Below are 20,275 nucleotides of genomic sequence, written 5' to 3'. Positions count from 1 at the left end.
TGGGTCTATCTTGTGAAGAGCAAACCAAATGAGCATTAGCTGATTTGGATTGTTCTTGGATTTTTTATTTTTTTTTTGTCAAATTTAAATCTTTGACATCAAACTGGTTTTAATATCAGATAAAAGTACTGCATTTTTCCAGTGATTTAATTTATTAAAGAAAAACATTCAACTTGGGTCAATGGGGGAGGTGTGACAGGACTTGGTTTCAAAATTATTTTTGTGCATTTAAATAAAGAGAAACAAATTATGATGTATACATATTTTTACTTTAATCAGCAGTGAACAAAGGATGTTAAATTATCAATAATTACTATCAATAACTATCAATGATTTGATTTTAACTGTATGTCTTAGTACTATAATCAGTGGTCAAAATAGAACTGACTTATTTGGCTTGATTTTGTCAATAAACAAAGGTATACAAAATTCATTAGACTCAGTAGCTCAATGGGCCTTCACTGTACTGTCACTGGTCAGGATAAATATACAACAATTATCCCCCCAATGGTCAATATCGTTATAGAAGTGTGATGACATTTGAGAATAAAAAAATGTTAGTATTCTTTTTGAGTTGTTTTGTTATATACAGACAATCTAGTGTAGGAGTTGTACTTGAATCCTCCACAGAAGCACAACTGGTGGTTCCTTTCACACTGCAGCATGTTTAGTTAGATGTCCATAAATATAAAGGTTTCTGTAGCTTTTAGGACTGGATGCTACAGGGAGCTGGATTTGGACTTGAAATGGACTGAAAACTAAATCATGAACTCTAAACTTGACCTTTAAGGTATGAAAACTTTTGTGCTTTGTGCTGTGGATTCATTTCAAAAGAGAATGTTAATGTTATTCTAAGCAGTCTGTACCTTGCTTACTGAAAGGGGAAATTAAATCAGACTTCTCTCTGAATATGTTGCTAACGTTGTGAAACTGTGTCTATAAGATTCTTGCTTGTACTCTTTGGTCTTCAAAACACTGTTTTGGCTTTTTGAATAAATACAATGACAAAATGTGTTTTCTTGTTCTTACTTGTCTGAGGTGTCTAATCTTAATTGATTGCATTATATTTCAATATGGTTGGAATAAGACAACATCACTACAATGAATGAATTTCACTGAACGGAACCGATTTGAATTACATTTTGACCCATATGAATTCTACATAACAAACAGTCTTTGTCTTGAAACTATATAAATAAAGCGACCTGAACTGAACTTATAATAGAAGTTGTGTATTTTATGTTCAATGAGGAGGGATTGAACTGAAATATGAAGGAGATGACAGAGAAAGGAGGAAATGGAAAAAAGTTCAAGATGGAGAAGACAGACTGAGAGATGGATCCTGTAGAAGGAAAGAGAGAGAGGAAGCCAGTCCTCTCCAGTCCATCCCCGCTCTCTGATTGGTGCGTCCAGGGGAACCCTCTATCCTGCATTGCAGTGGATTTCTACCTCACTGTGTGTGTGTGTGTGTGTGTGGGGGGGGGTGGGTGTGTGTGTGTGTGGGGGCCATTCTCAATCTAATTTTGTGGGCACTATCTTCATGTGTGGCTGCAGGAGTGTGTGTGTGTTTCTAGGAAGATAGTTTCCAGTACCACACTCTTCCACTTCCTGACAGATATTCCTCAGAATGAGCACATCTCACTGCCTTTACAACAAATAGGACACTTCAGCGCTTCCACTTACACACAGCCCACAATGTTTTCTTTCTCTGGAGCTATACTGACTGAAATGTCTGTTGTGATGACACATGAGTGCATGTGAGGATAGAAACAGGAAAGGAATGTTACCATGGTAGAGGATCAGACCAGGACACAGAAGGTCTAGTCTGATGAGTCATGCTTTCTCTTACATCACATGAACAGCCTGGTCTGCTCACCTGCTTCCCAGAGAAAGAGAACACGTAACAACATTTGTCATGGTTTGCTGAACCTTGGACTGTTCTGCACATATGACTGCTACTTCCATATGTACTCCCTTTATATGTAAAAATATTCACATCACTCGCAATGGTTTCTTGTGCTACGTTCACACAAGCAGACACTGTAATACTCCTGTTCAATTCTTAATAAAACCCCACAAATACTGAATTTTACAGAACTCAGAGAGTTACTATTCCTGGAAGCAGGAAACAATTAGATCCACTGCTGCCCATGAACTCAATATTTTTCACTGTGGTTTATTTTCACTGTGATAGAACTAGACTGATAAAATGTATATCATATCAAAAAGTCAACTATCAAGAATAAATCATATTGTTACAATCATTTCATAAGGAGTGGTAAAAATGTTTCAGTTCAACTTTATCAGGCAGGTCATGTGTTTTAGAGATGGATTCTACTGTCTTAAGGGCCAGAACTGTTGAAAACGACACGAAACAACAAAAAGAAAAAATAAGGAATTGATTGAGCCATATGATAAATTCTTCACCAAGTATGCCTGGAAGGTTGTGTTTGTTTCAGTTCAAACCATCAGTTTCATAAACTGAACATAGTTCTAATCTGCACAGACATGGATATGAGTGGAATTACATTCCCAAGTACATGATTATGAATTTAACTGACTGTAAACACATCAGTCCTTGGCCTGCACACACCATTGGGATTATAGTTTGGTGAATGTCCCTGAGGGCCTGAGGCCTCTGAAACCAGCATGTCTATGCCCCCACACACCTCGGGATATAAAGATCAGATCATGGCCTTTCAACAGAGACACGGCCCCTGCAGGGCCCAGTCAGACAGCATCAGTGACCTTCACTTCACCAGTTCAGTGTAAATCCTTCTGACAACTTCCACTGAGAGAACAGGAGATCTGAGCAACAACAGAGAAGAGGAGGAGGCAGGTGAAGGCTAACTGCCCTCTCAGGCTTCCATACAGTCTTTCTATCTGTTGATGACGTACAATCAACAATGTATGTCTGTATATCAAATGACTGAGTAAGAATAATTCAACCAGTTAAGTGTATAAACATTTCAAAACATTACTTTGAATTTTCAAATAACTACACTTTTGTTTTTCACACCTCAATGGACGGAGGAAAATGGACAAATCAGATCTTTTAGTCTCACTCTGTGTAAACAAAGGAGTGCATATAGCTGACCAGCAAAATATTACAATTTTATCTCTGTTGAATTAACATAAATTTGCTCTTCACATTTCTATTAAAAGATTAACATGAACATGTTCAAATGTAACCTAGTGAACAGCTCTTCTCTGTTTTAAAACAAGTGTCAATGAAATAAATAAATAAAAAACTAAATAAAATAATGCTTAGACAGCAAAAATTAAATGCTTTTCAAACACTTGATCTAATTTAGGAATGTGTTCTAAAGGAGGTTATAAATTTAAAGTTTGAGTAATGGAGTAAACTTTACCTGTTTTAAATTGTTTCCTGCATAACCCAGACAAAAGGAATCAATCCAGATGATGTTGGACAACAGATTTTACATGTGACTGCAACTACATTTTTGGATCTTACAATAGCCTACACTTAATCAGTATTGATAGGTTTATTTTATGTCCTAACCTGCAAAGAATCAACCAGAGACAAAGATTTACATTTCTGCAGAAGAGGAGAGTTGAAAACAGACGCAAAAAATCGCTGTCAAACACTGTCTGGAATCAACTCTGCCAGATCTTTCTTTGCATTACTCTTTATTGTATAGAAAAATGAGGTTGGGCTTCTTCACACAGTCACACAGAAAATTGACCAACGATCTTTATGTTCTGGAACCTTCTGTGGACATGCCCTTACAAGGGCATGTGGCTGACCACAACTAATCAGTTTCACATGGAGCTAATAACACATGAATGTTTTAACATTTTTAGCTTCCAGGCAAACATCCTAAACAAAGTTAATAATGTACTACAAAAGATTAATAAAGTACAACAAAAGAGAGAAGTTAAGTAAACATAAAACAGAATAATAATATGAGAATAATAATATAAAAAGAATAATATGAAAACATAACTCGTAAAATAAACTCATAAGTAAATGAACCTGGAGAATAATTTTTCTAACAAGTATGAATTTTATTTGATTTTAAAGAGAGTTTAATGCCATGTTGATTAAATTGATGGCTTTAACTTCAAGTGTTAGGAACCTTTTCTTTGGCAAAATGAAATTCAAATGGAAAATAATTAAGTGATAAATTCTTCAAGTATTGTAAACAGTTCTCTGAGAACTAAATGAAAATATTAGCTGTAATACATAAAGATGCTTTAAAGAACAGATGTGTTAAAGAACACAAACCTGGAAAGATCATACTGAAGATTATGTTCATAAAACATTATCTTCATATTGTTTAACGTTAATAAAACATTAAGTTTTATGAACATTATAAAACATTACTTTTATGTTACTTTTTATGAACAGTGTGAGCAGTAAAGTAATGTTACATAGCACAGATTAAAAACATAGATGTCTCATGTCCATAATTCAGTTCTAACGGTTCTGACAATGTTATCTACCTTTGTTGATTTGATAAAGGAGCAGAATGACACTGAACAGCTCTGAACACCATATGCAGTCAGCCACAGCTCTCATAAATTAATCATTAAATTAACATTTCAATAAAGTCTTAATATTTTACTGGTTCTGCCGCATATGTGGAATTCACCTAAATTAGCAAGTGCAAGAAAAGTGTACAAACTGGAGGAGACAGTTCTAAATGTTGGATGTCAAAAAGCTACAGAACAGTAACATTTCTAAGTGCAAATGTTTCAGCTGCCATCACACTCTTTCCTTCCTGTGAATGCTGTGATTTAGACATGTTACATGGGGCCTATCATGAGGTAACAAAATTAGATTTTGTAGAACATCAATTCCTATTTTTTGAGGAAAATATTCTGTTATGTTTATGTTGCTATGCACACAACTTAAAACAACAGTCTTCCAGTCCAAAATCTTTAGATGAGCTGATGAGCTCAAGTTCTAATGAATAGTCCAAAGATTGACTTGCTGCATGGGATTTCTTATAAAAGGGGATTCAAATAAAATGGATTTTGATTGGTGTAAAGGTCAAGTAGTTTCACAAATGAAAAATGAGTAGTGCAGTGTAAGGTCTGTGCCTCTCATCTGCAGATGTTGTTCTTGCAAACAGTGATGAGAAAAAGCAGAGAACATGTAACTAACGTGTTTTCAACTACCTCAGAAAATGACAAGCATGTCTGGTTGAGAGTTTTTTTTAAAAAACCTGTTTGTATTGTACAGAAGAATCTTTGGAGCCCTCTGCTCAGGTCTGTTTGCAGGCTGTACTCACCCCGACAGCACGCCCAGCACCAGGTTGAGCATGAAGAACGACCCAATGATGATGAGAGGGATGAAGTAGAGCCAGTTCCACATGTTCCCAGAGGCATCATTGGCCTGAACACGAACACAGAGACACAGAGGTTTAATGACTCATCCCTATTATTACACTTAGAACCATTTTCTATCTGTTTTTACATATACATATATTAACTATCCTAAAACCATGATAGTCTACAGTATGTGTCTATGTGTCTGTTACTGTAGAGGAGCATATTCAACACAAAGAGAGTGGGTATTAGAAAGTTTAATTGACAAATCGAAGTCTTTGGTGCTCAGACCCAGGAGGAAGACATGGCGATGGAAACCAAGAGAATGACCCACTGTCTATGAAGATTAGAGACGTCTTCCCCTCAGGGCCCAGACACTGGTGGTGGAGAGGAGGCAGAAGATACAGTGATAGGTAAGAACTAACTCCATGGGTGTGTCCAGCCATCATGCTGTTCAGCAGGAAGACGGGTTCAATGATTTGGTGAGAAATCTGTAAAAGTACCCCCCAATAAAAGCAATAAACTTTCTGAAGTTGCTGGTTTGTAAATGCACAAAACCCTTAGTCATGCCCTGTAGTCTGAAGGGTATAAAATACATGTGCTTGACTAAATCATAACTGACATAAAATATCAAACCCTTAGTTTTATTTGCTGTCAGACAGGGGGAAAATGAGTATTTGTGCTTTTATATAAAGTATGTAACTGTTAAAGATATAAAGGCTTTCCTGTAGAAACCTGCTAGGAAAATGGATACTGCAGCACCTGAGCATAATTTATAAGCAAGTTAAGCAGGAAACAATTAAAGTAATGTAGAACATGCAACACTCAAGCTTTTTTTGAGAGAGATTTCAGGACATGCATGGTATTGCTCTCAATAATGTATTAGACTGGGATTCATTATCCGCACATCTGTAGGGGAGACCGGGTATGGTTATAACATAGGGAGAGTTGTAACACCACCAGTTCCACCAATCAGGGATAAGATAGGAGTCGCATGATCATTTCAGTGTTTACCCGCTTCCTCCCCAATCCCATATTGTGATTGTCAAGGCTGGAAACAGGCACATGCAGATACTAAGGAGAAAAAACTGATTTTGAGGTAAGAAAGTAAATTTTTTGACCATGACTATATTTTGTTTAGTACTTATACTGTAGCAGATAAAACCATATGACTTACATTAGATGAAAGTGTAATTTCTCAGGCAAAATGTGATGCATTTTCCTGTACTAATTTCAAACCGCTATGCTACTACAGCTAGCTAAACATGGCTGACAGGGTTGGGGTGGGTTGTAACACATCTTTAAAAAGTGTTACAACCATCCCCTTACATACAACTAAGAACATTTTGATTTTAATAATTTTACAGAAGGTCTAGGCAGTGGATACGAAAGACTGATAGAGGTGTGCCTGCAGATGTTTTAAAAAAGGCATCTGATGAGGTCACAAAGAAGAGCAAGTCAGTCAGATCAGTTGCGAAGGCGCATGGGATCTGCCATGTAACACTGAGCAGATACTGCAATTCACTGCAGAAGCTGAGAGAACAGGGGTCCAGTGATCTTCCCAGTGTAGGTTATTGGAGCAGCAACAAAGTCTTCTCTGAGGTGCAGGAGGAAGTGTTGGCTGACTATTTCCTGCCAAGACGATGACGATATACAGTATGATATTCCAAGTATTGTGAAGACTGCTCTGCCTGCAGCTGCAACACCGAAAAACATTCAAGCCGGTTTCCAATCCACAGGTATTTGGCCCTTCAATCCTGACATTTTTGAGGAGTGTGACTATGCACCCTCAGAAGTCACTGACCGTCCTGACCCAGGTACATCACTGACATCTGGAGCTTTCCAGCCGCAGTCTCCACCAACTCACCTGGGGACGGCCTCCTCTCCTCCAACTCACCTGGAGACTACTACTTCTGGCTCCTCTTCAGTTAATGATGTGACCATGTCCTGTGCTCCAGATGAGCCAAGCACCTCGGGGGTGTCTCCTGGTCAGGCATTCAATCCTTTGGCTATGCGGCCATTTCCAAAAGCAGGGCCAAGGAAAACAACTGGCAGGATCAGGAAGAAAAGGAAATCTGAAATACTCACTGACACACCAGTGAAACAAGCACTGATGGAAGAAGAACAGAGAAGAGGAAGCAAAAATGTAAGGAAGAGTTTCTTTGCAAAGAATAAAGGCAAGCAAAAGAGGAAGGAGAGAAAGCCTGCCAAGAAAATGTTAAAAGCCAATGCTGAGGATTCTGAGACCTCAGATGATGAATATTTTTGTGTTGTCTGTATGGAGCCATTTGGCAACTCAAAGCCACAGGAAGTGTGGGTAAAATGTGCCCTATGCAGTCTCTGGGCCCACCAAGCCTGCACTCCTGGGCTACCATCACTCATTTGTCACCACTGTGACTCTGATTAAGGATACACACACATAGACACAAACACACACACACATTGACATTGGTTTTTGTTAGACCTACATGTTTGTTCAGTGTTCATTAAGCATACATTATACATGTTAAGGAAGTTTGTTCTAGTAGAATAATTTACACACATGCACACACACACAAACAGAGTATATTTGAGTTATGGTCAGTCACAGAGAGAGAGAGAGAGAGAGAGAGACATTGTTCTTGTATTGTTCTTTTAATTCAGTAAACCTCTTTTTGAAGCATATCACATGGTGTGGCCTCTGTTTTTGCTTCTTTTGTCTAATTGTTACAACTTACCCCAGCAGGTGTTACAACCTACCTCGGTAGCGGGGTAGGTTGTAACAAAGGAACACCATGTATTTGACATGAACTCATGCGGTCTGTGATATTCTTGCAGAGGTTTGAATTGGTGCCATTTGTAGTAAACAAATGTGGGTATTTTGTATAAAAGTTTGAAAACTCTAGCTCAAAAATTCTGCGAGTTAAAGGTGCTGGAGCAAAAAGTGTTACAACCATACCCGGTCTCCCCTATTTTATACAGATAAATCTTTGATGGGATGTGCTGTGGTGGTGCAGGGGTTATGCACAACCCACATATGGAGGCCTTAGTCCTCGACGTGGCTGTCGCAGGTTTGATTTCCGGCCTAGCGACCTTTGCCGTATGTCTTCCCCTTCTCTCATTACCCACTTTCCTGTCAATTAACTATCAAATAAAGGCCACTAGAGTCAATAAAACCTTAAAAAAGATAAATATTTGATAATTACTTCAGTTTCACTGTAAATATTTACATCTCATGAATTTAGAAATGTAGTATCCTTGCATGTCATCCAAACTGATTTGCCAAAGACACCATGCAGATAACAGTGTTAAAGACGGCATAGCCTGAGCGCTAAATAAAAAGACCTGACTTGACCAGATCCAAGGACATCAAACCACACATCTGGATCTGTTTATCTCCACACAGATGTTTTCTGTAGTAAAACTCACATTGTACAGGATGTCCACCCATCCTTCCATGGTGATACACTGGAAAACAGTGAGAATGGCAAACAGGATGTTGTCAAAGTTTGTGATCCCAAAGTTAGGTCCAAGCCAGTACTCTTCACAGATATTCCCTTTGCCACAGGTCCTTGCTGGAGGTTCAGGTCCACAAGGGAAATCTGCCACCTGCTCTTCTACAACCACAAACACACACATTTATACACAGTTAAACACACCAAATAAAAAAAAAATCCTAATTTTTACGTTGGGTCTGAAGTAAAGAAATTATTTGCAAATATCATGCAGCTTTGAGGCAGATCAACGTATGATGACTAAAAAGCTGTCAAATTCAAAAACCACAGATCTTTTGGGATATTATCTGTCTGCAGGTCCCACAATCCACCAAATTCTCACTGATATGCATAAGAAATGTGACACTGATATGCGCAAGCTATAATACTTGTTTGTGCCTTTAAACAAACAAGCATTATAGCTGGAAAAGCTACAGATCAAAATATGTCAAGTAGAAAATCCATCACTTTGGTAACACCTAAAAAAATTATCCTTTTAAAATGATAAGTGTTCAAGAGGGTCATGAATTTAGATGAAACCCTTTTTGTCTTGATCTTGCTTACTTGTTCCATTCTTGAAGCATGTTCGATGAAATTTGCCAATGTAGAAGTCCAGGCCGATGATGGCAAACATGAGGATGGCAAAGAAAAGCAGCATTCCAATCTGGAGCAGAGGTACCATTGCTTTCATAATGGACTTCAACACCACTTGAAGGCCTAAGAACAGATATGAGAAACACCTTAAAGCAAAGCTTAAAAAACACATTTAGGATATTTCATGCTCTAATGTCAGAGAGATAAAAGCTAACCAGCTTTTGTCTCTTAAGTTGGTCGGACTTAATTAATTTTTTCAAGGCAAATGCATAATAGGAAACAGGCTGATGCAAACTAGAAATATTATGATTTAGGTGTAGATATTTTTTACTATCTGATGAAGTTAGTCATTTATATGTATAAGGTGTTTAAAAATTAAGTCAGAGGAAAAGCAGGAGGTGTAAGAGGCAACTACATGAATGAAGCATGAATAAAACAGGACTGTTCTGTACCAGGATCTCTCCTGCTCAGACTACAGGCTGAGGCTTTCACTTACCATTCCAGGTGATGGACGAAAGCTTATTATAAATTGGCAAATAAACAATAATTTTCAGGTTAGTAGTTAGGATTATAAGTTAGTTCATGGTTACTGCAGTAATATGTGATCTTTTTTTAACAGAAGTAAGCAATTTTTTACTCAGCTGCAATGATTATTTTCAAGGCAATGGAGGAAACATTTTGTGAAATGAGTTACAGTTTTGTAGGATACAGGAAAGTGCTTTTGTGCTTCCATCCAACCAGACAAAACCCTTTGTCATCTGGCATCTTCCCAGTCTAAACTGTGTAAACTGATTTATGTTTTTATTATTTAATTTTGAAACCTGTGAACCCCACTTACACCAAGGGGTGATGGTTTGAAACTCTGCTAATTGCATTCATAAGTGTTTATGAATGAGATTAAAATAAAATAAATTATTGAAAAATAATACATTGTGGAGATATATATATATATATATATATATATATATATATATATATATATATATATATATATATATATATATATATATATACAGTACAGACCAAAAGTTTGGACACACTTTCTCATTGAATTCAATGAGAAGGTGTGTCCAAACTTTTGGTCTGTACTGTATATATATATACTGTATATACAGTATATATATACTGTATATACAGTATATATATACAAACTTTTGGTCTGTACTGTATATATATACTGTATATACAGTATATACTGTATATACAGTATGTATATACAGTATATACTGTATATACAGTATATATATACAGTACAGACCAAAAGTTTGGACACACCTTCTAATTCAATGGGTTTTCTTTATTTTCATGACTATTTATAAGGCAAGAAATCCCACTTATTAACCTGACAGGGCAGGTTGACCTATGAAGTGAAAACCATTTCAGGTGACTACCTCTTGAAGCTCATCAAGAAAATGCAGAGTGTGTGCAAAGCAGTAATCACAGCAAAAGGTTGCTACTTTGAAGAAACTAGAATATAAGGGGTATTTTCAGTTGTTTTACACTTTTTTGTTTAGTGCATATTTCCACATGTGTTATTCATAGTTTTGATGCCTTCAGTGTGAATCTACAATGTCAATAGTCATGAAAATAAAGGAAACTCATTGAATTAAAAGGTGTGTCCAAACTTTTGGTCTGTACTGTATATATACAGTATATATACTGTATATATATATATATATATATATATATATATATATATATATATATATATATATATATATATATATATATATATATATCTTACTGTAACATTTCCTAAACAAGGCTACACCAATATCTCTGCATACAATGGCAAGCTGCAATCTTTATTAGTTGTTGTCATCATCAGCCTCAGTATTTGAAAACTTACTTGGAATGCCAGAGACGAGTTTGAGGGGCCGCAGGACTCTGACTGCTCTCAGTGTTCTCAGATCAAAATCAGCCCCTACAGTGGCCAGGATCCTACATACACAACAGACAGATTCACAACCAGATGTTTCATATTCCCCTGACTCCTTTATGGTTCTCAAAATAAATGACTGACATATTAATATTAAAAAGACTGTGTTATACTTATGCAGTTGCTGCTCACATTTACACCACTGCATCATAAATAACAATGAAAGACAAGAAATAATCACCACAACTACATAATCATTCTTTTTGACATTAACAAAAACCAAAAAAATGGGCATTTAAATTACAGGAGACTTTGAACAAAAAACAGACATCAGAACTCATGAAGAACCATTTCACATAGCTCCATAGCTTGCTGCCATCAACTACAGGAACAGTGACCTGCTGTTAAAGTTTCCATCTAACGTTGAAAAGGTGAGGATAATCCTAATAGAGAGATCTGAGATTGCAAAGCAGAGCTTTAAGAATAATTTTTATGCAGTGTCATTAGGTGTAACATTTGACCTGATCACTCTGACCTGATGTCTGGACACTGTTATGTCAAACTTTGCTTTATTTCAATCAATCAAGCAATAAATTTTAGCTATAAAGCTCCCTTCATGTTGGAGGCAGCTCGCTGGAAAAACATAATAAAGGTTATTTCTGAACTGGGTTTGAACCGTCCAGGGTCACAGTCTGCAGGTGTGAAGTAAACTGAAACTGGTGGGATTCTCCCTTTTTCTTCCATCTTTGTAAGAGGGCTGGTGGAAATTAAAAGCGATGTAGTTTCATCTTTTCTTCCCTTCCCTGGACTAGCCAGTGTACATTGCTATATTCTTTGCTTAATTTCTTAACAAAATAACAATCAAAATGCATTTTGATTCGTTCTTGATTGACTCAGTGTTTCACCTTAGGTAAGACTTATTTATTTCCTTAACAACACCCATTGCCACAGATTCTCAGGAAACCACAACTGTACATTTTCTGATGTTTGCTCCAAACAAGAGCGTTACACTGATCTGTAAAAGAATGCAGCAGGACAGAAGGTGGAGCTGTAGAACCAGGTCAAATTGGAGACCTTGAAATCCAGTGTGTAAAGGGTTGTGTGTATGAACCATTTCTTGGCCTTCATTAATGTATTCAGATTTTCTAAATAAAATTTGACTCTTTATTTAGAGGTGTGCGTTTGTTCAGCCCTCAGGAGCCCCTCTTTCCCTACTCATCTTTTGTTTGTTTTGTACAAAACAACACATACATCAGAACTCACCACACTGTTCACACATCCACTTGTGAGCAACTGTGCCAGCAATCATAAGTCATGAGTTTTGCTATTTGCTTTTATGTGTTTTTAATGAATAATGTTATCTGGTGTGGCAAGCTGTGGCAGTGAGTGATGTCATAGTATTGTAAACTAATTAAGAAAGTGTGAACGTGATCACTTCTCATTTACACCCCTAGGTGTAAATGAGAGGTTTTCAGTGAAGAAAAAGTGATGTGCTTATAACATTGAATCTTGGGATAAGCAGAGCCAACCTCCCACCTCTCAGTTTGGTTATTATTTCAGCTGATACACAGATGATGCCATCACACAGGTTCTGCACACCAAGGCGTTTAACCATTCCACGGTTCTGTTCTTTGACTGCTCTTCAGCTTGTAGCACTAAAGGCTGAAAAATTGTTTTGGACCAACAAAGCCTACATGTTCTATTTGTTTCACTCAATAGGTGGCAGTAAAACCCTTTTTACTTGCTCCTTGAACTTATAATTAATGTTTTCTCATCAGACTGATGTTTCATAATAATATTACCCCACAGGTCCGTTTGCCGCACAGAGCCATTTCTTCAACACTGTAACACAGACTGCTGGCCATGGGAGTTTGTATCACAGTGTGATTGTGTTGGTGCAGCACCAGGCAGACTGCGGGAGCGGCAGGGCAGAGAACGATGCGTGTTATGGACCAAAGCAGATGGACAGCAAAAGGAGCAAGAGAAGGAACAAAACAGAGAAATACTTAGGGAGGGGAATCCAAGGCAGAGACCATTTAGAGTGTTGCCATGGAAACAGAGGAGGCTAATCTCATTAGAAACTAACAGCCACAGGAGAAACACTGGAGAAGAGGGAGAACACAACACTTTCTCACAAATATCCCTTCAGCAGAGGTGGGTAGTATCTTCAGAAAACAGGACTGGTAGGAGTTTTACTGCACCATACTTTGTACTTCTACTTCAGTCATATTATTTGGATGTAATTCTTCTCTTACTTGGGTACAATTTCAGGCTGCTTAGTGAAGCTGCAGTGGCTTCACTAAATGAAGGTCAAGCACATTTTGATCAAAAACGCTCCAGACAGAAACACGCCTACAGTTTATGTTCAAGTCTTGTTTGCACACAAGTTTCTTTGTTTTAACATTATTTTGCTGAGCCTGCTGTGCTGTATGCATTTACACTAAATACTGGCTAACATGGTTCTTCTGAATGAAATAGTTATTTTGTAACAATGCCATTTTATCCATTTTTTTAACACCAGAATTTGCACATTATTTTGGTCTGTGGTTATATAATTTTCACAAATTTAATCGGTTGTTAACAACAACCAGTCAGTCAGTACTTGAGAATCCTTCTCTAACATTTTCTTTTGCTCTTACTTGAACTATTTTCTGGATGACTGTTTTGTACTTATGAGTAAATATACAATGAAGTAATTGGAAGCTCATCATAAATAAACCACCATCAACATGAACAGAAATCTTAATCATTTTTACACTTAGCTATTATAACTGTTTCAGATATGACTTAATGTTGTGTGCCCTGGATAAAGGAAGACAAACTAAGGTTCTCTGTTTCATGTTTCTAACCATGGAGCTGCTAAATCTCAATGTGTGCTTCTCAGACCACTGAGCAGGGGGAAACTGTTAGAAACACTGGACAGGACGAAACAATTCTTTCTATGACACACTCACTTAGGTCCAAGCATCTGGAATCTATAAAGATAAAGGTTATGGGTGGATCTGATGAGACTTGACTATTAACTAGATTGTTTTCAACAACCATTCTAGTTCCAAGACTCCTGCCTCCAGAGCTACAGAAAGTCTCAGCTTATTGCATGAGCAATTATCACTACAGAAGGCAGAGGAATAACTAAGCAAGTGCCACATGCAGCAGAAGCAGTCAAAGCGCTGGAAGCCATGCTAAAGCTAACAGACCTTAAATATAGCAACACAATCAGAGGTGTTATTACACCAAAAGATTTCCAAGAAAAAGCTGTGAGAACAAAACCAAGCATTAAAAGCATAAAAGCAGCTTATTGCAGCTCACCCTTTTATACCTAAAGCATATGCTTTAGGTATAAAAGGATGAGCTGCAATAAAATTATTTAACACTTTCAGTTTGTCAAAAAAAAAAGGTAGAGATTTAAGCAGCATGGCTAGAAGGAGAGCACAGCAGACTGCAGATGTCAGTATGTTACCAGAACTGTCAAAACTGGCTGACTGACAGAAAACCATGACAGAAATGACCAATACTCAAAGCAGGCTGAAGGGTGTGGTTCATAATAACTACATTATTATATTACTGTTGTGTTTTGAGTGAGCAATACTTAGTTTGCAAAGGAATGTTCGTAAAGCAGCAGTTGTTGGTTAACCTAATGAATTCCCACTTTCTAAGAGTTTGCAACATTCTGTTGGATGGAGTCTCGCATCGCCTGTCAGAGATGACAGTGATCTCACAGAGAAAACTGAAGGAGTAATTCAAATTTTCCTGTTTAAACCTAGACGACCAGATGACTGTGTGGATGGTCTGAGGTCCTTCTCACTGCAGAACTTTCCATGGTTAGGCAGCAGGCTGCCCAGGGCTCTGAGAGTTGGAGGAGGTGCTGCTTAAAAACAAATAAACAATTAATTTAAAAAATACTAATAATTTTGATAATAATAACAGTAATAATGTACAGTTGTGACCAGCAACTTTTGATTATGTTCTGTGTTGAAAAATAATAATAAAAAAACTAACAACATTAATCAACATTAATCATGCCCTTTGTGTTTCTGTTATTTCTAAAGTTATGGGAATGGAGCCTTTTCTCTTTACTGCCACTGAAATTTAGCCCTAAACAGAATATGCTCCCCTCTTTCAGACTCCATCATTTTGCTCTTTTGTCACATTGAAATGTTTTAGATCATCAAACACATTTTATTATTAGACAAAGATAACTTCAGTGTCCACAAAAAAAAACAGTTTTTACATGATGATTTCATTAATGGTCCACTATTATGCTTCCTTGAACAACAGAAATCAAAGATTACAAGATGATATTTAGGATCATTTTGTAAGTGGAGCTCCACTTGGGTTTTACTTGCTAGGCAAAAAATTGTGATGCAACAAGTTAGAGGTTTTTGAAACAGGCAGTTTTATAAACACAATCAAAACATTTACTTGTTTCCAAAAAATGGATGTGCATTTTTGTTTTGTTTTGTTTTTCTTGGGGTTTTTTTTTTCTCTTGAAGTTTCTCTAATTGTGGCCCTTTAAATCATTTGACCCCTCAGTTTTATCCCTGATTACTGCCACACATTTATAAGCATAATTCGTCTTAAACAGTCCATCCATCCATCCATCCATCCATTTTCTGTACACCCTGGTCCCTTAGAGGGGTCAGGAGGGGTGCTGGTGCCTATTTCCAGCTAACGTTCCGGGCGAGAGGCGGGGTCATCCTGGACAGGTCACCAGTCTGTTGCAGCCTCTTAAATAGTGACTGTCTAAAAGGTTAAAAGGCTAAAAATTCCAAAAGCAGCACTCCAGAACTCCACAGTAAACCATTATTTACAAATAAAGAAAACATGCAGCCTTACCCCGACTGGCCTAGCAAGAGTATTCCACAAGTAGACTGACAACTCCAGAATCCAGGAAGTGACAAAAGAACCCAGAACAACATACCAAGTTCAGCTAACATATAGTAAGGTAAAAGGACACTTAACATATTACATAAATCTGAAAAAAAACGTCTTGTCAACATTTATAAACTGGGTGTGGTGTTCAGCATAAGTGCATATGAAATGCTGGTTCATTCAGCTCATCTATAAATAGACACAGCTCTCTCACAAGCTGCATCTTTCTACATGCCAGCTTTTGATTCCCCCCATAAAGTTTAAGCAAGGAAGCGTGCAAGGATTCACTATTATTAACGGAAAGCAACACAACTGCCTCAAACCCTGCAGGGCCCAATTCCCCCACCCCTATCCACCACCACCTACACAACTCACAGGGCATTTAACTCCTGTAGGAAGAGATGAAGAATCTAGAACTGAGGTCATTAATCAGCAGACTCAGATACAAGGGACATAAATTCAAGAACACAAAGCTCTTTTGTTTGCCTTTTGTCGGGGTCCTGAGGTTTGTCAGCTGTTCTCCACCAGAGGGAGCCGGAGACCTTCTGAGGGTGTGAGTCGGCGTCTGCACACCTGTCCTCCATCTACTCATTTGGAGGCATATAAATGGAGGAGGATGCTGACACTTCTCTGCCAGAGTGTTAGCCTGTAATGGTACCGGCTTACCTTGAGCTACTTCTACTAGGATTTGTCCCCCAGATTCTGACCCTTCTTGTCTCTCTGTTCCCAGCTACCCTGGTCTGGAGCTATCTGGTCATCAGTCGCCCTCGAGACGGAATCCTCACCGCCTTGAGCCTTACCTGTCCGTCCTCCGCCACCGCCGCCTCTGATTTCGACCCTCAACCCGCTGACCAGCCTCTATACCCTCAAGGTCCTCTCCCGGTCCAATACTCCCCCCCGAACAGGTATATCCTCAACCTCCACCAAACGTCAAATTTCCTGGGTCCTGACTAATCATCTCTGTCCTCCCCTAGTTGCCCTGAGATCTGCCAGACGAACTGGGATCCTGATTCCTTTTGTTTGAGTTCACTGTAAATAAATCTCACTATTGTATTTCCTGTCTCTGGAGTGTTTCTGCATGTGGGTTAGAAAACTCGCCACCAACATGACACCTTTGTCTTACTCTGGAGTTCCTGACTTTTCTGATCAAGGTTGAGACGGGTCTAAACTTCCCATTACACAAAGATCAAATTCCCTACATTATCCTGCCTTTCTATGCAATTTATTAGGACAAAATTAAGTACATGTGTTGGTAACAACCAAGTAACCCATGTCTACAAAGAAATCATAGCCCATAAATGTTCCTTGCAGTTTGAAGTTCATCAGTTTTTTTTTACCTTCTGATCAAATCCTTCTGATGTCTATTTCCTGCAACCTGACTGGCTGTCCTTCCTGTCCTTATGTTACCTTGCACGTGGTTTCAGCATGGTTTTATTCTTGCCGATATTATCCAGATCCTTCCATGTATTTGTGAGCCTGTTTGAGTTAAGGTTCCTATAGCTCATCATCAAATGAGACTACTGTTCTCTTCTTCCACAACAAAATATGCTCTGACCAAAGGAAGGATCCAGCAGAGCAGAAAATAGATTTAGCAGCATTCCTTGTAGAAAGGTGTGGAAATCTTTCTGTGTCCACTGCTGCTAGAAGAAATGGAGAACGTCAGTCCTCTTCACTACAAAACCCAGTGCTGAACCGGTTCAGTGAAGGACTCAGTCTGGGGCACCTGCAGCACTGCTGTGGTCATGTGGGGTCTGGCTATCATCTCCACAGGCCCCTCCTCACCCCAGAGCCTTAAAGCCCAGGTTTTTCCTCAGCCCTCTAGAGCTGAAGCAGCCGGCACCCCAATTAAAACCGTAGAACAACCATCTCAGCCCAAGCTTTCTGCATGACACACCTCAGAATGTTTCACTGTGGCTCTAACTGACCTCCAGAGAAACTCAATTCAGTTCAGTTTATTTGTATAATGATAATTCACAAAAAATGTCATGACACTTTACAAAAAAAAAAAAATCAATTCAGTCTTAAATATGTTCCAGTTGATCCTAGTTATCAAACACTACAGCATCCTCAAATAAGTATTCAAAATAGTTAAAGTTTCTAAGGAAACCCAACAGATTCATTGACTCATTGACTTCCATCATTCACTGCTACGGCACAAACAGGTAGTGAAAATGGCTGTGTGTTGTGTCATTGACTTTACAGCAATCATGTAGCATGTAGCTACAGTGGAGAGGAAAACCCAGGAAGAAACCTCCAGCAGAACCAGAACTGGACTCAGTACAACAGAGGACCTTCACATACATTTCTTCTTATACTGTTGTACAATAAGATCTTTTTCATGTGTCCTCTCTGCAAAGTACAGCTTCAGAACCAGGAATAGAACAGTGGCTCAATGGGTAGAGTAGTTGTGGGTTGTCAGAAGGTTGTGGGTTTGATTCCAGTTGATGTGCCCCACTGCAATGCACTTAGCCCCAATTTGGCTCACATAGAACTATTGGTCTATGTGAGCCCATTAGTGAGTGTGAATGTGTAACTATAGTGCTTTAAGTGGTCAGTCTGACTAGAAAAGTGCTACATGAATTCAATCCATTTTCAATTTAAATGAGCAAGTGATAAACTTCTCAATAGTGGATAAATAAATGATTGGGAGTTTTCTTCAGTCATTTTGCCTTTTGTGTAATAAACATATGAAGCAACTGAACTATGAAACAAATATAATGAAGTGTAAAATTAGCTGTTGAGCTCCGACAGAGCAGACATGAATAGCATAGCTAAAAGTGAACTTAAGCTAAAGAAGGGAACACAGAATAGTTCTCGCTCTAAATACAAAGCACAACATTGATTGTTACAGGATGTATGCTCTTGTACTTTGGCCTCAACCCTTCTGGTTTTGCTCTCTGAATTAACTCCAGTTTTGCAGTTGACATTGTGTTGGCCAAAAGCAAAGTTGTTCCTGGTTTGAGTTCAGTGGGTGTTGTGCAGGCTGCCAAGACAAGGCTCACAGTCATACCATTATGTCTGTGCCAAAGTAGAACTGTGACTGCAGAGATAAAAGTTAACAGATGGTGAACCTCCAAAGACCAAATATTATTTTTATTTCTTCTAACAGAACATTTTGACGAAAATATTAGAAGTAAAAAAAAAGACAACACACCGACCACAGGGACCAAACCACAAAACTGTTGTCAAACTGCTCTTCCATTAATAAAGGAGCATGGAACATGCCTCCATTTATGATGCAGGAAATGCTGTTACAGTCATAGAAAAAGATCTTTGGTCACCAGTAAAACACACACTTACCATAAGAACACACTCAAAAACATAATTATTTGTAAGTTAGTTAATTGTGCTTTTATTTGTTAGTGAATTGACAGGAAAGTAGATAATGAGAGAGAGAGGTAAGACATGCAGCAAAGGTCATGAGGCCGGAACTCGAACTTGTGACGTCCCAGTTGAGGACTAAAGTCTCCATATGCAGGTTGTGCTTTTCCCTTGCACCATCGCAGTACCCCAGAGTAAACTTTATTTAATCATACATAAATCTGATAGAAAATTATATGTACTAGAAATAAAACATATATAACCCAGAAAATCCCACACACAATTTTCTGGCAATTGTTGCAGATTCTTAAAGTTAACAATAATCAACTGATATTAGAAACCCTTTGGTTTCTAATATGAAAACAATCTGAAGCTGAGAGTAATGATCTGAAGCTAATTTTTAATAATATTGCACACGGACTTGGACTAATGGTAAAGTAGATGTTCTTTATTGCTAAATTTGAAACTTAGCAACTTCTAACACAAATCGGTCCAACAGTCACATCTAAAGAACTCAGTACTTAGTGAGTCATTGCTGTTCTCTAATTGCCATGAGGCTCTAAATAGTGATTTGTTATTGTTGGTATGTGTGTTGATGCATGTTTCAGTGTATATGAATGTGGAGCTCTTTACAGTCTCCATGAGGATCAGCTCCCTCCCCTGACCACACTGCAGAAGCTATCAGTGTAGCGCAGCTCTGATAAGATGTCCAGACCGCTGCTGTAATGGCCTCCATCCACAGCCCAGCCCTTCAATTATGGTTATCATATGAGTCTGCTGAACACCAATTCAATAAAGGCCTGCTTGGGCTGCTCCCAACATCACACACATACACACACAC

General features: G+C 38.2%; 2 protein-coding genes across 22 annotated transcripts in view; both read right to left on the bottom strand.

The window, feature by feature from the left end:
* The window catches only part of cacna1ba (calcium channel, voltage-dependent, N type, alpha 1B subunit, a), an 88,780-nt gene that overhangs the window by 56,507 nt on the left and 11,998 nt on the right, over nt 1–20,275 (bottom strand). For all 21 annotated transcript variants that reach the window (XR_004341327.1, XR_004341328.1, XM_032579790.1 and 18 more), the window contains exons 4-7: nt 11,212–11,303; nt 9,333–9,485; nt 8,704–8,891; nt 5,259–5,362 (exon numbers count right to left, since the gene is read on the bottom strand). Coding sequence is in view for 19 of the 21 variants with exons in the window: in XM_032579790.1 (XP_032435681.1) it covers nt 5,259–5,362; nt 8,704–8,891; nt 9,333–9,485; nt 11,212–11,303 (537 nt within the window). In the remaining 2 variants the exon portion in view is untranslated. The remainder of the gene's footprint in view (nt 1–5,258; nt 5,363–8,703; nt 8,892–9,332; nt 9,486–11,211; nt 11,304–20,275) is intronic.
* ehmt1a (euchromatic histone-lysine N-methyltransferase 1a) overlaps nt 16,184–20,275 on the bottom strand; it is a 37,674-nt gene continuing 33,582 nt past the window's right edge. Inside the window, exon 25 of the transcript XR_004341329.1 lies at nt 16,184–16,197. The gene's annotated coding sequence lies outside the window, so the exon portion shown is untranslated. The remainder of the gene's footprint in view (nt 16,198–20,275) is intronic.

Source organism: Xiphophorus hellerii, chromosome 12 (genome assembly GCF_003331165.1).
Source record: "Xiphophorus hellerii strain 12219 chromosome 12, Xiphophorus_hellerii-4.1, whole genome shotgun sequence".
Classification (NCBI taxonomy): Eukaryota; Metazoa; Chordata; class Actinopteri; order Cyprinodontiformes; family Poeciliidae; genus Xiphophorus; species Xiphophorus hellerii.
This window is presented reverse-complemented; position numbering and strand designations above follow the sequence as displayed.